At 39.5% G+C, this 19349-nt stretch overlaps 1 protein-coding gene across 2 annotated transcripts in view; it reads left to right on the top strand.

Moving 5' to 3' along the window:
- The window catches only part of srbd1 (S1 RNA binding domain 1), a 110904-nt gene that overhangs the window by 50699 nt on the left and 40856 nt on the right, over nucleotides 1-19349 (top strand). For both annotated transcript variants that reach the window (XM_057847676.1, XM_057847675.1), the window contains exon 14: nucleotides 16514-16605. In XM_057847676.1, coding sequence (XP_057703659.1) covers nucleotides 16514-16605 — 92 coding nt within the window. The remainder of the gene's footprint in view (nucleotides 1-16513; nucleotides 16606-19349) is intronic.

Genomic DNA, 19349 nt, shown 5'->3' with positions numbered 1-19349 from the left:
TGACACTTTCAAAAATGTAAAAAAAAAAAAATAATAATAATAATAATAATAATGGGGAAAAAAGTTCATGACAAGATCTGTTGATTATTTAGGAATAATAAGATGCTGATAATATGAGGACTGAAGCAACATTGCAGTCTCTCTTGCCAAGATAAGAAAACAAATCTTAACATTGTGTTTCCAAACAAGCAAGATAGAGTGCAGCCTAGCTTGAGACGCATCCTAAACTATAGAATAGTGAGGGAGAGGTGCAGCACATCTCATGAGTGACACAACCTAAACACTGCTACGATGATAGCTGACTATTCCACATACAATCGGAAAATGTCACGCATTGTGAACATATGACAGAAACTATGTTGCATCTTTGTGTTGTTGTTGTCTGGTCAGACGAAAACTGGCTTTCGTTTCGTTATATTCTAGTCTCCCAAGCCATGTTTTTAGCTTGTCACGTCATTGTCATGAAAAAAAGTGTTCATCGATGAATTATTTTCGTTATCATCATTGTTTACGAAAATAACACCGGACTTGCCACTCAACACTGTTTGATCGTGGTCCTACCCGCCATTTCGTTCATGATTATGGATAGACTTTAGTTATATTTTACGCAACCTATACAGGACCCTTTCCCCAATCTTTAGTTGCTGAACTGGAGTTCAACGATATGAATATTACACATTGTTACAGCATGTGCATTTCTGTATTGTGTTGTAGGACCCCAGTACGTTTACATATGCAGGTTATCTCTTCTTATTATTATCCATTGCAATAACAACACACACTGTCCAATCGTGCCTCACGGCTCTCAATTCTGTCGCATCTCCTTCCTTCGGGGCCCCAGTTTGTGGGATGAGTCCCAATGATGTGCCATGTGTGTATTTTGGGTTCTACTGGTGCACGATTGACATGAGTGTCTGTGAGGCTTTGCTCTTTTCAGATGTGCCTCATACTGGCAGTTAGTGTTTGTGTGTGTGCGTGTGTGTGCAGCCTCTCTCCCTGCCTCCTAGCATCTTTTCTCGAGACTGACGGCCCTTGACACCTGCCATTTGGACGCTTTTCTCTGTGAAAAATGTCATCGTCTTCAAAACCGACATGTACTGTATGTATTTGTGGGTGTGTGTTTGTATGAGGGAGAGCGGAGACAGCCCTCAAATGTGTGTCCCTGAGGTGAAGCTTTGCAGCTGACTGAACAATGGAACGGAGCTGTTTGAGCAGGCGGCACAGGGCAACATGGTGGTTGTGTGTGTTCCTGACATGAAGACATTTTGGAGTGTTAATTTGTGACCACACGGCTCCTTCTAGGCTTTAACTTGATGTCAATCCATGTCACACAAGTTTGTGAGTCAGCTCAAAAACCATATACAAAACAGTAGTAGCTGTCCTGCCAATACCCTATTAGTATACAGGTAGTCTCAAGCATGAGTTATACTCCCGCGTTGCGGTGACGGCGCAGAGACTGCGGCGTCATTCGACATTCGATAGTTTTGTGGTGAGGGAACACGTTGCCCTGTATTTCACCGCCAAGCCACTAGAGGGGTGTGGCGTTATGTTTGTACGGTTTTGGGGCATGCTTGTTGACTTCCGCTAGTCTAGTTTAACGGAGTACAAATAAACAATGCAAGATGGAACTCTTGAAAGTAAATATTCTGCTCATCTACATTGAATAAATATTAAACATACAAATGTTGAGGGGCAGGCGACACAGAAGACGGTTTCGAGGCGGTCTGGCCGACTTTTGATGCCGCACAGAGAGTTTTAGACTCAGGTGGAGAGAGCTAGCTGTGGCGGTTAGCTTCAAACTGGCGTCGAGCACTGCGTTCAGTCTGCAAAGCCCTCCAGCCCGATTTGTTTGCCGTGTCCTACAACCAGCCAGTGGGAAGCCATAGCAGATTTCTGGCGTCTAGGGAACTTCCCAAACTGCGTTGGGAGGCTTGATTTTAAGGTTATCATAAAAAGCACCGAGGCACTCTCAATCAGTGATGATGTATTGTGTGTGTAAACTGTCTGTTATTGAAAATTAAACATCAAAACAACTCTTTTGACACCAAATCTGTGCTTTATTCTTCATATACTTGAAGTGTGACACGTTAATAAGTCACAGACTCACAGCAAACATATGTACACAATAAATGATGAAGTGCACCAACCAAAAATACGACATAAAGTGATAAAAGGTTGGCAGTTTTTGGCCGACTGGGTCACCGCTTCGTGTGGCCACTCGATTCCAAACACACACGTCTCGGTGGTTCTTCCATTATTTATTTATTTTTTTTTTATCGCCGACCTTGCCATTTGGCAATCACAATAATGTCTTGACGAGACTTGCTCTTCGAAGATACTCCCGTCGGCTTGGTCCATTTTTCGTGTAGAAAATAATGTTTGATTCTATTCTACAATGGCGGTGATTTCGCGCTGAACCGGAAACAACAGTCTGAGTGGACCAATCACAGTCCGTTTCTGCCACGTCATACGCGTCTACGCGACGCGAAGGTTCAAAAATTCGAGAGGAGCACGTCAGGCTACGGCGCAGGGTCGTAACTCGGGTCTTCCTTGACGGCGCAGGTCTGACGCAGAAGTATAACTCGGCCTTTAGGGTTACGACTTACGTGATTTCGACTACGATGCCAGAGTCTCGTCCGCCGTACTGTCTCTAGTTTTTTTTTGTTGCGTAAACAGTACCTAGTTCTTGCCATGTCAGGATCCCCTGTCACCCCTGTCAGGTTTAGGGGGTAACTTGGGTTACTTAAATGGTTTATTCCGATTTACGCGAAAATTTGGGTTACATCACCAGCCTACGAACGTAACCCGGGGACTACCTGTAGTGGGTTTACGTTTCAAATTTGTATCAATTTTCTTTATTTCTTTAGATTCTCAGAACATCCACTTTCAGCAGACTATCTGATTGACCTAGTTGATTTATCATTTATTTAAAATCATGTATTATTTTTGTACCATCTCATATGTACAGAGTTCGTTATAGCAATATGTATGTATATATATATATATATATATATATATATATATATATATATACAGTACGTTTCTAGTCTAAATGGATTGGACGTCGAGCACCGTCAATGCAACCTTGGAGTTAATTGAGACACTATTATAGTGGAAGATTTTGGTAGCAACTTGTTGGTCCCTTTGATTTATTTTATATTTTTTTTAGACATTGACACATTTTTAAAACGCTATCTAGATTCTTGGCAGGATCATATCGATAACCTTTGGGGGTACAAAGTATCTCGCTGTATCACCATTTCGATATTTTGTCACATCCCTATTTTTCAGTTACTTTCACAATTTAACTTGAAGTTGTTATTAGCATGTTGTAAGTAACATTGAAGACGAAATGGAGGACTATTTCCTACAAAAATATTTTATGACAGCTGCCTGACTTAACTGTAGTCTACAACTATATGGGTTATCAAATTTGTTGGCAACTAATTTATTAATCGAATTTAATCAATTTACTCGATTAGTTATTCCACCCTTATTAAAAAGCTAGTTTAGACGGTAAGATGTTGGAAAATTGGCAAAAAGGGAATTGTTGTTTTCCAAAGTAATCACATATTTTGGGTCATATCCTATTTTGTCTGAACAAAAATATGAAGAAATCTGATATTTACAACCAAAAACTTATATACAGTATGTACATTATAATTTAAAAAATTTGGACAAGTTTAAGGTGAAGAAGGTCCTAAACGATTATCAAGATAGTTGTCGATTAATTTGCTACTCAATTAATTGTCGATTAATTGTTGCACCACTACATCCAATGTCTCAATCTAAGCCATTTTTGGATGTTTTTAGTTTGGTTATGGCTCATTATCCTGTTGCAAGAATAATTGCAAAATACTTTCTCTTGTTTCTTTAATTGATCTGTCAAAATAAAATAATCACTGAATCACACTTTTGCATCCAGCAGACGCATCACCAAACCCCCTACATCAACAACACATTGTCCTGTCAAGTTTTTATCATCTGTAGCGGATTAGTTGATGATATTATTGCCGCCTTTTGTCTTTTCTGACAGATCTGATCTGTTGTTTATAATTATCAGGAAGGTTGCTTGTGTGCTCAGAGGCTGTAATGAGGTATCAAAGTGTGTATCCGTCTCTTTGGATATTTGGACAGCTAGGGGGGGGGGGCAGTCATTTTATCTGTCAGGCTCAAGGGTGTGTGTGTGTCTCCCTAACAGACCACCAGTAACATAGAGAAGGATAGGGGGACCCACGCTTATGACTTTGCCCCAGGAAGGGACTGCTGCATTGGCAGGCCTCGGTTTCTTCCGTGTGTTTACAGTCGGGTGGGAGGGCAAAAATTATGTTCTCCCTGCTCCTCTTCAACTACCCCACAGGGCCTCCAAGTCATCACGTTACAAACAGAGGCAACTAATGACTTTGTGCGACCCACGTAGCCCTTAGAGCTGGCCACTAGACAACCTTCTGTTGCCTGCCAGGCCAATGTCCTCGACGTGACGGCAGCCAGTGATGCCATTGACTGAGGGCTCAGAGCTGTATCTGTGACTCTGCCTGTTACCCAGCAGCCACCCTACTGGCCTTAATTCACTTAGACATGATCAGGACTCTCCTATGCTTATGCTTGGCAGTATCTTTTCACCTTTGTATTCCTTGTTCATCTTAAAATAAGTCAGGGATGCAGTTGATGAAGTTTAGTCTACTTTCTGTCACATGCAACCCTCCCTGCTTTTGCCAGAGCAAAGGCTCCTTCGTTTTTTTTTAAATCAAATTCAGTGGCTGTGTCTAACTAAAATTTCAGTAAATATTTGTATGTACATCTTGTTGTTGTAGTTACTGAGGTGTTCTGTTTTTGATGTTGAGTATTTAAGTCCAGATATTTTCAAAACCATATAAACTAGCGACCTAAAACCAAAACAGGCACCTCCCTTAGGCATTTTTGATCTCCAGGAGCAGCGGCATCAAAAAAATTCAGTGTCGCTCTATAATAAAATCCCGATTAATTATTTTTTATATAAGTATAACAAAACTTAAAATGGCTATAAAATTCTCAGATTTAATGCTAGATGCCCAAAAATCACCAAATGTAGAGATAATCACATGTTTTCAGGATCAATAATAATAATTAACATATACAAGTTTTTACCAGAAATAACAACTTAAAGTGCTTACGACAGGAGAAAAAAAGTCTTAAATAGCATTATTATGTGAATTAGAATCAGATTTTGAGAAGATTCGACTATATATACACCAATTTGGCAAAGCGCAGATAACGAGAAATTAGTCTTTTAATCTGCCGGTTACCCACGCCTACCATTATAGGGCTCTAGCGTCCCCAACTGGAGGATGATGTCAGCAGGAAAATGGTTTAATCTGTTTTACTATTCAGTCCATTGAGGGGGAATTAGTCAGAACGAGGAAAATGCAACGAAGAGAGCCGCAAAATGTCTTGTTTCAGTCGCGCTACTCCAATATTTCTACAGGATATTCTTTTTATCCACGTATTTTTCCCCAGTAGCTAAATAAATGGTATGGTCATGACAAATAAGTCTTGTGCTAAATGGAATATGAAACAATATAAATACATTTATTCAGTACAACATAGCAAAATTACTCCATAATGGTCTAAACTGTCGACTTCACCTTTACTGTCGCACCTCCCAAACGATATTTTATGCCACTGTAGTTAGTCGGGCTTTTGTCGTTTCTCTGCCCCGGCGTTGGAGAATGTAAACAAACCAAGAGGCTTGACAGCTAGCCGACATGCTAACCCGAACCGAGTGATGTTTCAAAGTCGTCGAAGTGAAAAATCACACATAACTAACCCGGATCAAATCACACGTAACTAACCCGGATCATTTCACACGGCGGCGGAGTTGTCGATTGTCTTCGCCGATCGGAAACCCACCCGGCGGTGAGCAAGTTAGAGCTTGTCGTTCCCCTGCTGAGGGCAGAGGGCTCGTTTGCGGGGAAGCATCTGAACAATGACCGCCGGACAAACCGGGCGACGTCGGAAAAAATAATGCTTTACTACACCGCGAAGACGTAAAGAGCGAGAGAGTCATACGAGAGCGGCTGCAGTTGTTGTGCAGCAACATGGCAGAATGTGTCTGAGGAGAGCTTTTCTACATGCCCATCCATGATCAAACGTAAGTAAATAGTCCTTTATTCAAAGAAAGTTTGTAGTTTTTACTTTGTAATCGCTGTATTTGTGGCCTTTTTTAACACAAAGTTGCAATTTCTGATCGTGTGGAAAATTTGACAGAACACCGGGACCACAAACAGGGCAGTAACAGTGCTCTCCCGGTCGTCGGCCGAGTGGACAAGGACCATGTCAGCCACAAAATGCAAGCCACCTCTGTATTAAAATGATCCCAGTATTTCACATAATACAAAACACGATGTTTACTCACTTCCTCTTAAGTCCAATACTCCCACAGTTGTCGCACACTTGTTGCGGCCGATCTCGAGGTGAACGGGAATTTTCTGAAACCCAAAAAGGCTAACACCCCTCTCCCTGCCTGCTGCAGCCACAAAAGCCTGCAGCCGTTGGCTAGCTTGATGCGAAAGATAAACGAATTAATCCGCAAAATCAGCTGAATCCGCAGTCCATCTGCATGCTATAAAGCAATGCTGTATTGTGAGATGCTGACCCAGGTGACGTCACATTCGCATTCGTCCTAAACCCAAGTTAGGAGCCGGAAGTCATTTTTTTTCATGGCGCGGGATTAAAAAAATGAATATATAAAACTATCACTTCCACACAAATCCAAGCGGTCCATTTCATTCAGGAGCATTAAAACATCACGTGAAATATGTAATAAACATACTTTTTGGTGTCATACGTGTCAGGGAAATTCAATTTTGAACTCCAAGACAAGTGTTACCTCGATAGCTCGATTACAGAAATGAACCAGACCCCAACCATGGATTGCTTTTCTTAAAATACAATTAGACTGTGGTGTCGACGACCAAGTCTATCCTGACGAAGAAACTCGTCTTATGTGGGATGTACGTTCCCAACGCATCCAATTACACGGGACATACAAATCCCAGTGTATCCTGTTGTATACAACTTAACCTGAGAAAATAAATTTGTCTCACGTGGGACCTATGCTTCCCAAACGTGTCCGCCTTTCCAGTGTATCCTGTGTTCATTACAACAATTAACACTAACCTTGTTCAATCCTGGTTGCTGGTTGATTCGTTCTCAGGTTCAAATGCTGTTTGCAATTCACTGATGGAGGATGTCCGCGTCCAGTTCCCCGGAGGTTGTAAGGCTATGGGCGGTGCGCACCTGTCAGACGTTTTCAGACCGTCGAAGGGCATTGGCATCCAGCTCGAAGGACCAAGTTAAAAATGTCGGAAGCTCAAATTTCAACTCCAAGACGTGTTACCTCGATAACTCGATTAGAGAAATGAATACGACCCCAACCATGGATTGCTTTGTTTCGAAGGCTGTATGGACAAGCGCTCTTGGGTACAAAATGATGTGATTCAGACAGGAGCTGTGATTACCCAGAAAGTACAAAGAAGTATAAAGAGGCTGGACATTTATACTGTTGAAAGGGCGGTGCCGAAGCCCACCGTGAAACAAAACTTACTAAGAAACGAAACTCATCATCTCGCAAACCTGGGTATTTTTCCATACAAAAACATCTTTGAGCTGAGACCTTGAACACCGGCTCTGGCTAGAACGATGATAAGAAACCACAGTCCTCCCTTGTATTCATTCAGGGCATATTGAAAAACATAGGAACATAACAGTCCATATTTGGGCATTTTGTGATACAATCGTTAAGGCCATGGGAAGGCACACTCAAACAGATTAATATAACAATGACGCTCTATGCTACAATGTTCTCATGCAAGCATAACAAAAGCGTACAAAATATGATGTATAATGGTTGTGTTTTAAGCATGAATACAATTCTATCAAAATACGCATTTTAAATGTTTTTTTTTTTTTTTTTTTTTTTTTTTTTTTTTTTTTTTTTTACAAAACCCAACATGGCGGCCGTCGCCAAACAAAGAGCTTTTTAAGTTGAAAATTCTTGTTAATAAATGCTTAAAATGTGCAATATCTATAGAAATGAATGTAAAACAGCCTGGATTCCTGGTTAAAATCCAAAAACGGGCAGTTATCCTTCATTTTACGTAAATATTTCAAGCCAAAGTTAGTATTGTGTAATCCAACATGGCGGCCGTCATGAAACAAAGAGCTTTTCAAATTGAAAATTCTTGTAAATAAATGCTCAAATTGCGCAATTTCTATAGATATGAACGTAAAACAGTCTAGATTGTTGGTTAAAAACCAAAAATGGGCAGTTATCATTCATTTTACGTAAATATTTCAAGCAAAAGTTATATATAATTATATATAATGATTACCTGCCTGCTTGTATGCAGTAAAACATTCATCCTGTTTCCACCTAAATCTGGTGTTAGAACGCAGCGTGTGTTTGAGTTCATCACAGTGATCGCCAACTCAACGATCTGCCTTGGTCGGCCCTCTACGGGAAGGTGTGGCGTAATGTCTGTGGGAGCTGTCTTGTCAACTGATGGTGGAGTCTATTCACTAGCTATCTGTTTTGGTGGCAAATGCTTGTCACTGATGGTGACGATTTCCAGGCTTCTACTTAGCTGACTTTAGTTCCTGCTTGTTCTTGAGTCATTTTCCCCTCAGTTTTGTCTTCAGCAATTGAAATGCATGCACAATCAGTGACTAGGTTGGGCAAATTGGTTGCTATATACTACACACTCATAATCAAAAGTAATTGTTACGTGTTTTTGTTGTTTGAATCACGTGTAGTGGCTAATTGTGGAAAAAAAACAGACGTGATATCTTATTCTTCCAACGTCCATCTCTCGCTCGCGTTGTTTGGTTAATGACCAGTTCTGACTTGACCCCTTTGAAGGTCATGTGCCACAGCTCGTTAGTGGCGTCACCATGGCGATATGTCAGCTGTCAGTCCGATGGATGGTGAGCTGAAAAAAGAACAGTGGGGCAGAGTGGGGGTTTTGGTGATGACCATGAATAGTAGAGGATGAGGTCCTTTTTTGATTGCAGGCCTGTGGGAGGGAACAGTATTGTTGTGCGTGTGTGTGAGTGAGTATTAGAAGGACACATTCTAAATTGTGCAACATTGAGGAGGCACTGACTTCATCATTATATTAAAAAGCCCCCAGGAAACACTTTTTCTCTTCCCCCTTTTGCCTTATCCATCTCAAGGACTGAATGACTTGACAGCTGCAAAAAAAATAAACAAAAATCTTACCAAGAATATGCTTTGTTTCTAGTAAAATATCTCATCACATTTAAAATAGATACAATCCCTTGAAAAGTATCGTTTCGGGATATAAAGGCTTATTTTGAGACATTTTATGACAGATATACTCAAATATTTCATCGGACTTCTTAATAATAAGGAATAACAATCCTGCGCAAGATTTTTCAATGATTTCCTATTGTTTCAGTTGACTGATACATTCAACTACATACGTACATACAACTGTATAGTATTGATGAAACAAAAAAAAAAAAAATTCAAATAATCATATAGAACTAAATATCGGCATAATTTGTTTCACTTTCAAATTTTGGGTTATTTGACATGATGACGATGACTGACGAATGTTTTGTGTACAGTTTACTTAAATATGTACATTTTGGATTGACATTTGTACCTTTTAAAAAGAGCACGTTTTGAATACCAACCGTTCTGAGTCGTTGCCATGCAGTACAGTGTAATGTCCTCTAGATGCCAGTAGTGTTACATGTAACGAGCCGCCAGAGTAGGGACAGGGAAAAGAGCGTATTCTGTAAATTGCTTTTTGTTCTTAATCTCTACATTTTGGTCATCTCGCAGCCCTTGACTAATGTGGGCGCTCAACATCTTTCTCATTTGGAATCCATTGGAGGCGTAAAATTGTTGATAATGTTAACATATTTGTTGTTTTGTCCTTAAGATTTTTTTGATCAAATACACAACTTTGTTTTTTCAATATTAGTAGACTTTTGTGTGTATATTATCAATTATATTATTTTCATTGATTTACTTTTACAACTTTGTGAAGAAAATGTGATTACATACATACTCAGTTGTGGTTTCCCAGTAAAATATATGTTCTGAGAAAATACTTCTTTCCCCTCTCAATACGAAAAACAAAATTAAAATACCTCCAAGCATGTAACACCATAGGCCTCCATAAGAGTAATTATAACTAGAGCTGAAACGATCACTCGAATAATTCGAGTAACTCGATTTTTAAAAAATCGATCGAGGAATTTTCTCCGCCTCGTGGAATCGTTTTATTTTGCCAGCTCTAAGCATGATATTTTGCCCGGACTACTTTTAATGTGGCGGATAAAGATGTCCCGATCGATCGGGTCCGATCACGTCATTTTCAAAGTATCGGAATCGGCAAAAAAATATCGGAAATGCTTTTTTTATATATATATATATATATATATATTTTTTAATTTAAATTGTTTTATAATTGTATATAACATGACAGATAAAATGTCTTACACTCATCCAGAGTAGTTGTGGCTTAAAGTAGGGCTATCAAATCTATTGCGCTAACGGCGGTAATATTTTTCCTTAATTGATCACGTTAAATAATTAATGCATGCGCCGCACGGCCCACTCACGCATTGTCGCGTTCAATTTATAAAGGCGCCGTTTTACCAATATGTACAGCTAAACGCAGCGTATAATGAATAGAGAGAATTTTGACAGCCTTTGGAGCCTTTTTTTATTTGGCTAAATCCTTACATTCCCTCTCTCAGCAATTAAAATTAACGTGGGAGGCAATGTGAGGAAGAAAGGTGGTAGTTGATCATTTTCTTAACCCCCTATGTTCTTTCCCAACGCAGAGAAGATATATCAATTGGTGCCTCTACGCACAGTCATGGTTGCACTTCCCATCATGCATTTGGGCAGAACAATTAAATGGCTACAGTATCATTTACTGAAAGCTCAACAAATACACTAGATGGCATTATTTAGTCACAATATACAAACTCACATTTATCCTTTGAGTATTACAAGTCTTTATATCCATGGATCCCTCTCACAGAAAGAATGTTAATAATGTAAATGCCATCTTGAGGATTTGTCATAATAAACAAATACAGTACTTATGTACTGTATGTTGAATGTATATATTCGTACGAGTTTTATTCATTTTTTTCTTAATGCATTGCCAAAATGTATATGATCGGGAAAAATTATCGGGAATGATTGGAATTGAATCGGGAGCAAAAAAAAAAAAAAAAAAGCAATCGGATTGGGAAATATCGGGATCGGCAGACACTGAAACTAAAACGATCGGGATCGGATAGGGAACAAAAAAACTTGCCTGGCAAGGCCAGACTGTTCTCCCTGTGTTTTTCCAAACACTGAGAGTATAGTCTGGGACCCAGCCCATTAACGGCCTCTCGAGCAAGTACAAAATCAATCGAGAAATCAGATTCGTTTATTTGCGTGACGTGTTCTTAACGAGCAATGTCACTCTTCCGCGTCGGAAGTCGTCTCCACAACAACACAGATGGCGAACAGGAGATCCGAGAATATGTTCCAATCCACGGTAAAATCAGTTTTAAATGACCAAAAACACATCGACACAAGTCATTGACAACAGTCTGTCTAGCGCTAGCCATGTTGAATAAACTCCGCTCTCCTCGTATGTTTACTTCCGCGCGCAAGTCCCTCGTCCCGCCACTCCGCTGTCTGTTTGCTGTGGCTTGCTCCACCCTGGAAATTTTATGCGCTTAATGGCGGCCAGACTCAATAGCTGGAACAGCGGTGAGTCTGGAGTACCAGGCTACAAAAAAACATGATCGGAACAACCCTAGTGGCGGATGTATTCGATTTCAACCACGCATGATTATAGAGGTAACGATGAAGAAGCTGATGAAAGCGAAGAGAAAGACACCAAGAAAAAGCAGATAATGTTAAATGTGTGGGAGCATTTCAAGCTGGCAACCAAGGCGAACACTTTTTCATGTATTCACTATAAGACAGCGCTTGCATAACACTACCCCTAACCGGCACCAGCTACTCGCGGCCCAGCCGACGCTTCCACACCCCCAGCTGGACCCTGCGACCGATGACCGCCCCCAAAACCTGGGCTGGGCACCACCGCGCGACCCGCCCGACCGAAGAAACGATATTCGGGACAAGATAAAATTAACTTAAGGTAGTGCTGATAAATAAGATTTACGTTACTGTACCTTGTTGGCGTAATGATAGCCCTGCTGAGGGCTAGGTTTCTATTAATTATGACTACTGTAGATGCGTGGCTAATGTGTCCTTCATACAGGCTTTATTTAATCTGTGAAAACAGTGCTGTCGATTGATGAGGGTGTAAAATAAAAACATAATAAAACTGTCAATTTTAGCTCCGTAGTCATTGATGGTTAAAACACGAAGTAGCACTGATGCCTAATCTGCTCCAAGACAGCAGGTGTCATACATTTATGTTGAACACTGCAAAAACTCAAAAATTCTATCAGGATTTGCAATTTAGACTTGGACTTAAAACCAACACCACAGACTTCATAATGTATTAACGGGGCAGGGCCGGGTCATAGGGGGCCTATCTCCGTCAAAGCTGACCTAGTGGAAACATAGAGCTTTTTACATTGAAAACTCTTGTGAATAAATTCTTAAATCCCTGAATTTTTTATAGATCTGAATGGAAAACAGTCTCGATTCTTGGAAAAAAAAAACGGGCTGTTAGCATTTATTTACATAAATATATCGAATGTGCTGTTGGTATTTAAGTCTCTGTGGCACCACCTTATCACCACAGAGAGCTTTTTACGTTGAAAATTCTTGTCAATAAATGCTAAAATCCCTGAATTCTTTATACAAATGGAAATAAAACAGTCTCGACTCTTGGTTAAAAGCAAAAAACAAAAATGGACAGTTAGCATTTATTTTACGTAAATATGTCGAATGCGCTGATAGTCTTTAAACCACTGTGGTGCCGCCTAGTCACCACAAAGAGCTTTTTACATTGAAAATTGTTGTGAATAAATGCTTAAATCCCTGAATTCTTTATAGATATGGACGTAAAACAGTCTCCATTCATGGTTAAAAGCAAAAAAACAGGCAGTTAGAATTTATTCTACGTAAATATTGCGAATTACAACGCCAATGCTGTAGCGGCTAATTTATCCCATTGATTTTTTTCCACAACGTTTCAAAATGCATGCATGGTACGAAAAATCAAATAATTACCATGAATCCTTGAACAAATAACTCCTGAGACGACAGACAGCTTTCATACTTTTTCAACCTAAATCTGGCGTTAGATTGCTGCGTGCAGGTGTTTGAGAATAACTCCTCTTGATGCTGGGTGTGGGCAGGCCCCCTACGCAAAGGCGTGGGGCAGTGTCTGAGGGAGTGACCCGTCAATATAATCATGAAGTCGATGCTAGAACTTAAATATAGCTTGACACAAATGGAAATTCATTTGAATCACGTGGGAAAAACTATCTTTTAAGTGATGTGTCTTATGAAGCGTAATGACATTTTTAGGTAAGAAATGAGCATTTTTATTTATTTATTTTTTAATAAGATCTTAGGTTTTTTGAGTGAAAACAGTGAATTTGTTGTTTTGTTTTTCTAGTGACATCTGAGATGTAATTGTTGGCTGTTTTCTACAATGTACATGGCAGAAAACACTCAGGTGACTTGAAGTTCCACTCTGAGACCCCCAATTTGGCCAAATTTCAGAATTGTCCTATATGCATGTGTGATACATTATTGGAAAGCTTAATAGCTCAATTTTGTGGGGGAAGAAACATTTTGAACAGGAGGGCATTTAAAAAAAAACAAATCATACAGCAAAACCCTAAGTGAAGGTGAGAGCATGAAAGAGCATAATTAAAGACGCAATGATTTTTAACGAGATATGATCGCCTACTTACCTACTTTCGATCCCAAAACTCCATGTAGCATGTATCACCGAGTGTCAAGACACAGCTGTGAATGTCCACAGCTGGATTTTTGAGGATTTTATGGGTGAAACATGGTAATATAACAAGGGTCGCGATGCAGAAATCGCAGACATCAAGGAGTGGTCGAGATTTTCTTTTTCAGATATTTACCCTTTTAAACGTTTTTTTCTTTTTCTTTGTTTGGATCGATTATCTAAAATATTGGGGAAAATGCGACAGTAACAACAACAACAACAAAAAACAATTAAGCGATAGTTAGGATGTAGATAACTGACTTATTTACAGACACTATTTTTTTCATTGTGACGTAAGTTTTTCAAAAGTTTAAAATATGCGAGTGAGTAGTTTTTTAAAGCCTTTTTTTTTCTTAAACTAAATATTAGACATCAATTAATGATTCTAAGCTAAAAATGACATTTCGAATAATAAATGTATTTCTTTTCATGGCTTGGTTGGATTGCGCGACATCTGTAAACGGGGGTCTCCAGGGTAAAACGGACAAATAAAAAATACTTCGGGGGCTTAATACGCCATGAATCGGCTATGGCAGCATATATACAGTGCCTTGCAAAAGTATTTGGCCCCCTTGAATCTTGCAACCTTTCACCACATTTCAGGCTTCAAACATAAAGATATGAAATTGAATTTTTTTGTCAAGAATCAACAACAAGTGGGACACAATCGTGAAGTGGAACAACATTTATTGGATAATTTAAACTTTTTTAACAAATAAAAAACTGAAAAGTGGGGCGTGCAATATTATTCGGCCCCTTTACTTTCAGTGCAGCAAACTCACTCCAGAAGTTCAGTGAGGATCTCTGAATGATCCAATGTTGTCCTAAATGACCGATGATGATAAATAGAATCCACCTATGTGTAATCAAGTCTCCGTATAAATGCACCTGCTCTGTGATAGTCTCAGGGTTGTGTTTAAAGTGCAGAGAGCATTATGAAAACCAAGGAACACACCAGGCAGGTCCGAGATACTATTGTGGAGAAGTTTAAAGCCGGATTTGGATACAAAAAGATTTCCCAAGCTTTAAACATCTCAAGGAGCACTGTGCAAGCCATCATATTGAAATGGAAGGAGCATCAGACCACTGCAAATCTACCAAGACCCGGCCGTCCTTCCAAACTTTCTTCTCAAACAAGGAGAAAACTGATCAGAGATGCAGCCAAGAAGCCCATGATCACTCTGGATGAACTGCAGAGATCTACAGCTGAGGTGGGAGAGTCTGTCCATAGGACAACAATCGGTCGTGCACTGCACAAATCTGGCCTTTATGGAAGAGTGGCAAGAAGAAAGCCATTTCTCAAAGATATCCATAAAAAGTCTCGTTTAAAGTTTGCCACAAGCCACCTGGGAGACACCCCAAACATGTGGAAGAAGGTGCTCTGGTCAGATGAAACCAAAATTGAACTTTTTGGCCACAATGCAAAACGATATGTTTGGCGTAAAAGCAACACAGTTCATCACCCTGAACACACCATCCCCACTGTCAAACATGGTGGTGGCAGCATCATGGTTTGGGCCTGCTTTTCTTCAGCAGGGACAGGGAAGATGATTAAAATTGACGGGAAGATGGATGCAGCCAAATACAGGAACATTCTGGAAGAAAACCTGTTGGTATCTGCACAAGACCTGAGACTGGGACGGAGATTCATCTTCCAACAGGACAATGATCCAAAACATAAAGCCAAATCTACAATGGAATGGTTCAAAAATAAACGTATCCAGGTGTTAGAATGGCCAAGTCAAAGTCCAGACCTGAATCCAATCGAGAATCTGTGGAAAGAGCTGAAGACTGCTGTTCACAAACACTCTCCATCCAACCTCACTGAGCTCGAGCTGTTTTGCAAGGAAGAATGGGCAAGAATGTCAGTCTCTCGATGTGCAAAACTGATAGAAACATACCCCAAGCGACTTGCAGCTGTAATTGGAGCAAAAGGTGGCGCTACAAAGTATTAACGCAAGGGGGCCGAATAATATTGCACACCCCACTTTTCAGTTTTTTATTTGTTAAAAAAGTTTAAATTAACCAATAAATTTTATTCCACTTCACGATTGTGTCCCACTTGTTGTTGATTCTTGACAAAAAATTAAAATTTTATATCTTTATGTTTGAAGCCTGAAATGTGGCGAAAGGTTGCAAGGTTCAAGGGGGCCGAATACTTTTGCAAGGCACTGTACATATTTTTCTTTCAAACACAACAGTTCTTTTGGCTTAAAATACAGCTGTTTATTTTAAAGAGGGGTGCAAGAGCAGAAACTGCTTCTTCAGCCTTGTCTATATTTTCAGCCACATCTAAAAAATGTCTAAAAATGGTTAAATATTAGATTAAATGTCTTGTTTTCGCATGAATAATTAGAATTCCTCTTTACATAAAAAGTTTTATCCGATTAATTGATTTTTCTATAGAATACTCGATTATTAAAATATTTGATGATGCAGCCATAATTATACTGTCTATTGCTATGTTCTGTCTTAAGTGGCGACCCCATTATCATGTTGTTTTCCTCCTCATCCAAAATGTCTTAATTCTTTATCTCCACCACCAGTATCATCAACGAGGCCGGAGCATCCATCTACAGCGTAAGCCCCGAGGCGGTCAAAGAGATGCCCGATTTGGACCCTAACCTCAGAAGTGCAGGTAATCCTGACTCTTAAACTGCCATGTTATTCATGGCATTTTGATGATATTTCCACTCAGGTAGGACTATTGCCACTTGGGTCAATATCTGGCTTTGCTATTAGATTCCTTCATGTCTCTGTGGTGTTCCTTCACGTACTCCATCATTGAACACACAGCGGCAACACTGAAACACTGTTGCCGAGAACAAATGTTTCCAGCAGACTTCCTCTATAAAAACCTTAAATCAAGCGAGGTTGAATTATTCCTCGCCCGTTTCCTGTGATCTGCAGCACTTTTTTTAGTGGCTGTTCCCAACATTTTGGACAGCTTGGCGGTGTCGCAACAGTTTTCTTTGAAGTGGCCACAAAGGGGTGATATGCATGGAGCGTCCATAACTCCCACCCGTCGTTGTGATAAAGGATGCCTATGGCGGTATAAGATTATAATTCAACTAGTCAGCAAGAGAACTGTTTTTGTGTTTAGTCTCTCTTCCTTAAGTATGGTACACACATTGATTTTTAATATCTTAACCAATTTCTTTTTTGTGAGAACTCACACACGATAGTAAACAATCTTTTTGCGTGTGCTACTGTGGCACATTTGAGATTACCAACCCAACGACCCAGTGCGAGTCTTCTCCTGAAACCAGAAGTCATAATGTAGTACCAAGATAGACCTATGTGGGGCAGCAAGGTGCCACATAGCATCGCGACTGCCAGAAACTTGGTCCTGTTATCGTTGTACCATGCTTTAAAATATTGGAACGGGTTTAACACTTTTTGTAAGATCAAATTATTTTCTTAGCAGACTGGATGGAAGAAATAACTGGTAACACGTCACAGGATAATCGTTCATAATAATCAAATAATTGGCCTTAAAATTTGACACTTTACTATTTAACAAGTTTAATATTTACAATTGTCGGCGAGACTGTATCAGCGTTACTATTTAACAAGTTTAATATTTACAATTGTCGGCGAGACTGTATCAGCGTAACAGTCAGGATATTTTAGAGACATGTAATAACCGGACCTTTGCCTTTATTTAAAAATGTTAAAAGAACCTCGTTGCCTACTAGGGGTGTGACAAAATATCGAAATGATGATATATCGTGATACTTTGCACCCTGAAAGGTTATCGTTACGCTCATGCCAAGAATCGAGATATGGTTTTAAAAAGGTGTCAGTGTTTAAAAAAAAAAAAGAGGATGCTATCCTAATCTTCCACCATAATAGTGTCTCAGTTAACTCTATGGCTGCCATTGATGGTGCTCGACGCCCAATCTATTAACTGCGAAGGGCAGAAGAACGTTCGTTCATTCGAAACCAGAGCATTCACAGTCGCTCTTTCCAATTTTCGGGGCGTTTACAGGTCATCTGAAATGGCCCAAAATTACCTCGTTGCCTGACATCGGCTGCCACTGACGGCCGTAGAAGTGGGAGAGGTTCATTTGCTGCCACCTTCCCTGTTCAAATGGACTGGACGTGTTCTAGAAACTTACAGCAGAAGGATGAAGATAGCTTGTTTTTCTGTTTGATTAGTTGTTTTGTAGAATATCCTAGAATGAATTCCTGACCATTGTATCGATAATCGTTGTATCGCCATTAGTGCCGCATCGATTAACTCGAGTAATTTGATTAGAAATAAGCTCTGAATCAAAATTTTGCTGCTTCGAGTATTTGTTTAATTAGAGTGGCGTTGTAATGTTTTGTTTTGAAAAACATTTGGTTTTGTTTTTAAAAACATTTTTGCATTTAGTTTTATGGATTTGGATGGATACACTACCCGCTAGTGGCAACAGTGAATATGACATAACTCATTTAAGATCGCTGAATCCTGCTGCTCCCTGTTTAGACCAACATTAGATAAGTTTTTGTTTGATCTAATGTTTTTTTTTTAATGCATTCCTAATTTAGTATATAGGTATATATAGCTTTTTTTGTGAGAATGTTTTTGAGCGATTTGTTAAGAGCATTGTCTAATTGTTTTTCTTAATGCATTCCTAATTTAGTTTATAGGTATATTTAGCTGTTTTTGTGAGAATGTTTTTGAGCGAATTGTTAAGAGCATTGTCAAAAAACGTTAGTATTTTGTAGAGGCGTGCAAAATTTCCGATTCTTAGATTATTCGCGATTCGGCCGTGGAAGATTCAAGAACGATTCACAAATATCCAAATTCCGATTATTGAATTATACCAGGTAAAGTGGAAGAAAAACACAGTCAGCGCGGTCTTTGGGACGCAATGAGGAACGGACCGAGAGTAAATATCATGTTCAACTCATGCCGCTAGATAAAAAAAAACAATCATACCTGACTGCGGCTGACAGCCGCTACAAAGAACGCCCAGTTGCTAGTTGCTACAAACATACGGCTACAGTAGATATCATATATATGTAGAACTAGATGCAAAATGACAGACGACGTCGGTGTTAGAACATGTATTATTGAACAGAGATGTGAAATGACAGACGACGTCGGTGTTAGAACATGTATTATTGAACAGAGATGCGAAATGACACTTTCCGGCGTAAGTAAACAGCCGCCATCTTAAAGCAGTAGACCTCTCGAGAAGGCTCTGTTGTAGCGAACCTAATTAACTTTTTATCTAAAATACTCTTAAATCGGCAGAATCTTGTCTATCTTTAAATGATGAAATAGTTTTAAAACTTTGACAAAAGTAGACAGAAGGGAAATTATGGAATAACGGGAGCAATTTTAACAACTGTAACAGTTGATTCACAACATTAATTTAATTGAATGTA

The sequence above is a fragment of the Corythoichthys intestinalis genome, chromosome 10 (assembly GCF_030265065.1).
Source record: "Corythoichthys intestinalis isolate RoL2023-P3 chromosome 10, ASM3026506v1, whole genome shotgun sequence".
In the NCBI taxonomy this organism is placed as follows: Eukaryota; Metazoa; Chordata; class Actinopteri; order Syngnathiformes; family Syngnathidae; genus Corythoichthys; species Corythoichthys intestinalis.
Note: the sequence above shows the minus strand (reverse complement) of the source record. Positions and strands in the feature narration are given on the sequence as shown.